The 8318-nt window shown below is 33.4% G+C and overlaps 1 protein-coding gene across 1 annotated transcript; it reads right to left on the reverse strand.

Moving 5' to 3' along the window:
* Positions 1–460: 460 nt before the first annotated feature.
* On the reverse strand, positions 461–8195 carry LOC136972609 (zinc finger protein 11-like; the record flags this gene model as incomplete). The annotated part of the gene is given in 4 exon segments (XM_067267180.1): positions 461–2141; positions 2144–2710; positions 3537–3600; positions 8001–8195. Coding segments are annotated over 4 exon segments (2373 nt in total), but the record flags the coding sequence as incomplete, so codon positions are not given.
* Positions 8196–8318: the final 123 nt, after the last annotated feature.

Consider the following 8318-nt stretch of genomic DNA (forward strand, 5'->3'; position numbering starts at 1 on the left):
GTCCATTACACTTCTGATAAAAGAACTGTTTTATGTTGAAATGCATTTTCTGCTGATTAAGTTGCATTTACTTTTAAATTCTTTATTATACATATTGCACTTTTCAATGTTAACTTTCAAATGTCCTTATAGTGTGTTTCTAGTCTTAAATGGCTTGTTACAAATGTTGCATACATACATACATATTTTCATGTTTAATAATACAATGTCTGGCTAAGGCATTTGTATTAATATAGATTTTTTCATATATGTCACAAACATACTTCTTTCTATCCCTATAAATAATTTTATGCTGTCCCAAAGAACCTATTGTCTTAAAATATTTGTTAGACATATAATAAGAATATTTGTATTCATTGCTGTGTTTAAGAATATGCCGTTTTAAACTAGAACTGCATTTAAAACTTTAATTTCATACCTGACAAGTATGGTCAAATTGATTATTAATTACTTCATGACATGCCAAATAGTGTTTTCTTTTAATATATTTGTTACATATATCACAATTATGGTTGAATTTCTCATTATAAACGATTTTATAAGCTAACAAACATCTTTTTTTTTTTTTTTGGTTTTAAACCTTTTGTTACATACCTAAGAAGAATAGTTACGTTCATCAGTATGAGTTTTGAGATGTCTTTTAACTTGGGATTTCCATTTAAAACCCTTTTTGCAAATATCGCATTTGAAGGGACGGTCTTCACTATGCATTCGTTCATGTTGCAACAACACAGAGTTCAATTTAAATTCTTTTCCACATATCTGACACGCATGAACTGTGTGTATTCTCTTGTGTATTTCTAAACGGCCCTTACCATACCGAATGCGCTTACCACATATGTCGCAATACACGTTTTCCCGCTCTTCACAATGATTATTTTGATGGCTTTTTAGTTGGTCTTTCCAATTAAAACTTTTATTACAAATATCGCATTTGAAAGGAGGTTCTTCATTATGAGTCATTTGATGTCTTTCTAGTTGCAGTTTCATTTTAAAATCCTTATTACAAACATCACATTTCAAAGGACGTTCTTCATTATGAGTTTTTTGATGCCTTTTTAGTTGTCCTTTCCCTTTAAAACTCTTATTACAACTATCGCATTTCAAAGGAGGTTCTTCACTATGAGTTACTTGATGCCTTTTTAGATACTCTTTCTGTTTAAAACCTTTATTACAAATATCACATTTGAAAGGACGTTCTTCACTATGAGTTTTTTGATGACTTTTTAGTTGTGTTTTAAATTTAAAACCCTTATTACAACTATCGCATTTGAAAGGACGTTCTTCACTATGAGTCATTTGATGTCTTTCTAGTTGCAGTTTCATTTTAAAATCCTTATTACAAATATTGCATTTGAAAGGACGTTCTTCACTATGAGTTTTTTGATGCCTTTTTAGTTGTCCTTTCCCTTTAAAACTCTTATTACAACTATCGCATTTCAAAGGAGGTTCTTCACTATGAGTTACTTGATGCCTTTTTAGATACTCTTTCTGTTTAAAACCTTTATTACAAATATCACATTTGAAAGGACGTTCTTCACTATGAGTTTTTTGATGATGTTTTAGTTGTGTTTTAAATTTAAAACCCTTATTACAACTATCGCATTTGAAAGGACGTTCTTCACTATGATTATTTTGATGGCATTTTAAAAGCAGTTTCATTTTAAATCTCTTATTACAAATATTGCATTTGAAAGGAAGTTTTTCACTATGAGTTTCTTGATGGATTCTTAGTGACTCTTTCAATTTGAAACCCTTATTACAAATATTGCATTTGAAAGGACGTTCTTCACTATGAGTTGTTTTATGTGATTGTAGTGTCTGTTTTCGTTTAAATGCCTTATTACAAATATCGCATTTGAAAGGACGTTCTTCGCTATGAGTTTCTTGATGTCTTTTTAGTTGCTTTTTCAGTTTAAAACCATTATTACAAATATCGCATTTAAAAGGACGTTCTTTACTATGAGTTGTTTTGTGTGATTTTAGTGTCTGTATTTGTTTAAACGCCGTATTACAAATATCGCATTTTAAAGGACGTTCTTCGCTATGAGTTTTTTGATGAGTTTTTAGTTGCTCTTTCTGTTTAAAACCCTTATTACAAATATCGCATTTGAAAGGACGTTCTTCACTATGAATTTTTTATGTGATTTTAGTGTGTGTTTTCGTTTAAACGCCTTATTACAAATATCGCATTTGAAAGGACGTTCTTCATTATGCGTTCTTTTATGTTCTAACAATTTACAGTTAAACTTAAATTCTTTTCCACATATCTTGCAGGCATAAAATTTACCATTTCCTGGAGATGACTTCACTCGATTTCCAGATTGCTGCAAACACAAATTCCTATGAGAGATTTCATTTTTATTACCAGTTTTGTGTTCTTTCATGTGTCTTCGCAAAAGAAATTGCCACATAAACTTCTTATTGCAGGTTGTGCAGCAACATGGTTTTTTTTTGATATGACACAACAGATGTGTTTGTAATATTTTCTTATTTCTAAAAGTCTCTTTACATAAATCACATGTAAATTCTTGTTTAGAATAAGATGAAAACATAATCTTGAAGTATTTCCTTTTAATCCTATCTTGAATTTTATTCCATTTTCTACTCGAAGGAACGTATCTCTTTGTTTTGATATTATTTATTAAATGTATTTTTTTTTCTGCATTCTGCTCAATATGGTATTCCTGAATTCTCTCTTCCTCCTCAACTGAAAGTTTAAAAAGTAACTTAATGAAGTATCTATTATATTTCAATAAACATAACATAGCTTTAATATTAAAGTATTAGTGCTGTATTTATATAATTGGTAAAGTATACCTATTTTTTCCATTTAAGAGCAAGGCACCATTTGTTGTTTGTACTAAAAATAAAACACTTTACGTTTACAGTCATAAACTGAATGATTCAGCTTTAGTTTCTTTAGCAGACTTTTAAATGTGTGTGAAAAATTGTTTTATTTTATCTATTTTCGTTTATTTTATTTGTGTACCTTGTTTCAGTTGTTATCATGAAAACATAGAAATCGTGTGCTTTTAAAGAAAGGAACAAATCATTTGTGTAAAAGAAAAAATACCACAGCAAAAGATTTTAAGTAGAGAGGAAAAACGGTGGATTCTTCAGATTTTTTGGATAATTTGAGCATATGTCCAGTAAATCTGTACAACAAATATCAGCAACGTGCTTTCTAACACGTTGCAAATATTTACTTATTTATGTTATTAAATAAGTTATATAGCTTTGGTTTACTTCGTTTCAATAGATTTTCTTTGTTATTTTAGCAAATCCATGAACAAACCAAAATAACACGAATCATTAAATCACAACTCATGAGTTGTTAGTTAGTAATTCTGATCATCCAAAAATATTTTCATTAACTTCAAAACTTATATTAATACGATATACGTGGTTACATATAATTCTCAAACATCTAATCGCAGTTAAATGTATGACTCTTGAAACTTGAATGCAGTTTTTAAGCTGCCCTCTGAATAATACTAATATAAAAAAATTGATCTAAATAACATGAAACTTACTTTGGGCTTTCAATTCATTCTTGTTGAAATTTTCGTTTAGAGTTAAGTATTCATTGTTGACAGGCTAAACAATATGCAAACAATACATGACAATGATTAATAATCACTTATGATATATAAACCAGTAACGAGTTGCTCAACTTTCCGGGCAACGGTTTAAAACTTTAGTGGCTGTCTGTAATAAAATGTTTTTTAAGTAAAATATGATATTTTTAACTATTACAGAAAGACAAAGATTGAATTTTGAATGTAAGGATGAGTTTTATATAAAAAGTTAAATGCAAATAACGAGTAAACTCATCATTAATTCGACCCTACTGGAGATAAACACGACCCCCGTTATCTCCCCTCCCTCTTGATTTTTAACCAGCAAAATTTAATAGTTTCAATTTTTCTAATTATCAAACTTTCCAGCAAACTTTCAGAAATTTTTGACAAAAAGCACAGGAGTTATTAATTAACATGGTAAACAAAATCATGCTCTCTCACACACACTAACATCCATACACACAGATAAAACCCACGAATTTTTGCATTAGGCTACGGTTATTATGGATGCAAATTTGACAAAATCTCATTCTGTTGAGGATTTCTGACATACTTGTCAAAACAAGGTGGGTACATTGTGTGCATTTACTGATAGTCAGTACGTTTCTGCCACCCAACAAAATGGACAAACTTGATGAGTTTTATTTTCTTGTAAGTCCATTGATTAAGTTATTGTAGATAGGTGGTCGAAAAACAGCATGTTAACCAGTTATTTTCCACAAGAGATGATAAGGGTGAGTTCCAAATGTTGTATCAAGATTTGTGAGACAACCCGCAAAAGTTTTTTGAGTATTTCAGAAGAAGACCAACAACATTTGAATATATACTGAAGAGAATAAAAGAAAGAATCCCTAAGTATTCCAATTTTCGTGAATGAATTTTGGCAAAACAAAGACTAGTTGTAACTTTAACGTAAAAAAGTTTAATAAAGTATTCAGTACCTAAGTTGAATGAAAATACAAACAAGTGAAATAAAATATGCAACAAAAACAAACACATGGCACTTGCATTTTTAATTTAAATTGTGAGGTGTTACACTTGCAAAAACGATGCTAGATCTTCATGTTGAGGAGTACTCACTGGAGTTGCCAGTTGTGAATCACTTCCCCAACTTTCATTGCCAGTAGATGAACTGCATACAGAAACACTATAATTACTTGTTAGTAACCGATGTTGACCTCTGAACCCCCCCCAAAAGATCCTCTGTGCAAAACACTTGCTGAAGTTTAGTCCTCACAAACATTTTTCTTTGTTCTGGTACTTTCCTCAAATATCAGTAAACTCACCAGAAAACGAGTTTACTGCCATGTTTACTTTCCAGCAAGAATAGGTAAGGTGTCATTGGACACTGTAGAGTAACACCGTGCTGAGCGCAAGGCGCTGAGCTAATTTAAGTTGGTGGTGGTTGTATGAATGAAAAACCACCTTGCCCCAGACAGTCGAAGCATAGCAGATAATAGGGACAAATACACAGTCATAAATTGCATTAACAGCCTCGTATTCCAGTCCCCAACTATTTCTGGTGACACAAAACAGATTGTTGAAGATAAGGTTTGTCCACTTAGTAATATGCACAATGTGCTGTTTCTATGTTTAGTGTGTTATCGAAGCTAACTCCAAGAAAAGTGAGATGGTCCACTATCTTGACCGAGGTGTTCCCAAAGTGGACATAGAGAACCCGTCAGTATAAACTCGTTGATCTAGGGGCCGAAAAAAACAATACTCTTTGTTTTGGCAGTGTTAAAGATTAGTTTGTTGTTAACTCCCCACTCATTTACTTTTATAAGAATGTTATTGCCGATAGTCTCAATCATTCGCCTGGATCTGGCCATAAAAATTAGAAAAGCATCGTTGGCATAAGCAAAAACTCGACACTGATGCCCAAAGTCCAGACAGAAAAGTGTCAAAAAGAATTATTCAAAACAGGGGCCACAGACAGAGCCCTGAGGGCACCCTCGTTGCAGATCTTTGGAAAAGAGGGGTTGACCCACTGTGATGGTGAGCTACCTGTCTTTGAAATAATCTTTCATTATGTAAAACAGATTTCTGGGACAGCCATTATCACTGAGTCTGCATAAGACCTGTGGCCACCATGCTGAATTAACAACGTTCTTCAGATCTAAACTTATCACAAATACATAAGTATTCTCGGTCATCCAATGCCGAATTATCAGGCTAGCAAATGGCTATAATTCGGCATTGGATGATCGGTATCTATAACGGGCTAGTAGTTGTTTATTTATAAGTATTCTCTGCAAGTAGTTGTTTAATGTGGTTCCTTTAAATCCATGATGGCATCGATGGTTCCTCTCTGCCATCTGAATTCGTACTGGGCGCAGTGAAAGAGCTTTCTTGACTCCCAGAACCAGTATATTCTGTTAGACAAAAATTTATCAAGAACTTTGCCCCAAGAGAACAACAAAGAAATGTTGCGCATGTTATTCAGTGTCAGTGGTTCCCCCATGTTTTTTTAGAAATGATGATAACCCATGCACACTTCCAGAGAAAAAGAAAGATACCCTTTTGCAAGCAGATACTGAAGATCTCCAAGAGTAGATCTGGTCGTTCTTTCCAGATCTTTTGAACAATATCAGCGTTTAACTGATCTATGCCGACAGCCTTCTTCTTTGGCATCCTGGCAATGATCTCATCCAATTCTAGAAATGAAAAAGGTGGGTTATCACCTGAGAGGTTGTTGATTATGAAGAAAATTAGATTATGAAAAAAAATATCCTGAGTCAACACGAAAATTGAAAAACCTGAGAGGTTCTTGATAGGGTTATAATCCCAAATATTAGACTGTTCTAGAGTGTTTGCTTCACTGGGATAGCTGGGGTAGAAGACTTCAAACAACCTGCTGACAGTGGTCTGGAGATCATCAGCAGGAGACCCAGCATCATCACTGCTAATTGGATTCAATGTCTTCAGTTTGTTAACACTGAGCTTGTATACAAAGCTTTAAGGGTTGCCACCTGCCCCAGAACAGAAGGCATGCCAGGACTCTATTTTTGTTTTTTTAATTTCTTCCTTGTATTCTTGCTGGAATTGAAGATGTTGCCTGCAGAGTTCCTCCCTTTGCATCCCATGGCAACGTTAGTATTTCTTCCTCACTTGGTTGTTAAGTCGTGTGCATCATGAACAGTTTTACATTCCACCAGGGATTGGCTCTTGCCCTGATTTTCTTTTTGGGAATAGCTATATTGCATGCGTAAGCAATGTTTGCAATAATGGCTTCCATGTACTGTTCTGCCTGTTCCTTTGTGTAGTCGTGATTGGAAGAGAGATGACATTCCTGGAGAACATCCCTGAACAGACTCCAATCTGCAGACCTTGTGTTAAATGGACAGGAAGTAATCAGCTCCTTCTCTGAGCAAGGTTCAGTATAAAAAGAGATCAAATGTATCGTATTCGTGATCTGAAAGACTGTCTATGGTGCCAACCTTACAGTTCTTTATAAAGGAATGAAGCCCTCCTGAGCAGATAGTAATGTCAATCTAGGAAAACTCCGTTCTCTCTTGTAAAGGCGGGCTGCGAGCTAGGATCATTAAGGATTAGTAAATCATGCGCCGCCACAAAGTTTTCCAGGGCCTCTCCTCTTCTGTCACTATGCTCACCACCCCATGTAGGGGAGTGTGCACTGAAGTCCTCAACTATTAGGAATTGTGCATTCCTGAAGCATCCCATTGCCTCTGAGAGAGGATGAAGAACATCAGTGATACTGGCATCACTTGAGGAGTACATGTTAAAGTTAATAACTTGAAGCTGCAGCAGGGAAATCTCCATGCAAATGAAGTTGTTGGAAAAGTATCTTGAATGTAATCTTGGAAAGTAATTTTGGAAAAAATATAACATCGTGAATACCATAGGAAATATTGACTTTGCTTGGCAAGAATAAAGGCAAGATGCTGATTTGCACCAATGTTCACTGCCAAAGGCTACCCATCATTATGCTGAATCATATTATCCCTAGTTTGGAAGCAAACCACCCTATTGTTAACACAATAGGGCTCTATGTTGTCTTAAAAACCATGTTTGATGAATTTGTTGGATTACAAACTCAAGATTGAGTTTTAAAGTAAACACATGGCTTTACTTCCATCTCCATTTAATTGAGTCAACTAAATGGAGATGGAAATAAAGCCAATGTTTACTTTAAAACTCAATCTTGAGTTCCTAGTCCAACAACAGGGCTCCTGTATTAGGCCTATATCAAACTCTTAACAGCCAGGAAACTTACGCAACTCATTGCTAGATTTTTTTTCTTATATAATAAATATTTTTTATTTAATACAGAATACACCTAAATTCAATGCATAATATTATATTAGTGATATTGAGCTACATTTTCAACCATTCAGAGACCTAAGCTAATATTAAAATTTCACTATAAAATATTTTAAAATTTGTATTACTTACCGATACATGTTCATCATCATCTGGAAGAACAACAACTTCCTTATAATCTTCAGTCTTTAATTCAATCTTCACTTTCTTCAAATCAACTTTACATTCTGATTTTATACCATGTTTTACATCATAATTCTCTTTTACTTCTTTCTTGATATCTGTAGTGAAATTTACAGTTTTGGTGTTGAAGGATTCTAAGAAAAGCTTTAAATATAAAATAAAACTGAGCAATTTGCATTAATTAACATAACAATATTAAATTACATGTTTCACTACTTTATTTATCAATATTTCTGATTACAAGCCAAAAACTTCCTTTGCTTAACG

The sequence above is a fragment of the Centruroides vittatus genome, unplaced genomic scaffold (assembly GCF_030686945.1).
Source record: "Centruroides vittatus isolate TY-2023 unplaced genomic scaffold, ASM3068694v2 contig_2982, whole genome shotgun sequence".
In the NCBI taxonomy this organism is placed as follows: domain Eukaryota; kingdom Metazoa; phylum Arthropoda; class Arachnida; order Scorpiones; family Buthidae; genus Centruroides; species Centruroides vittatus.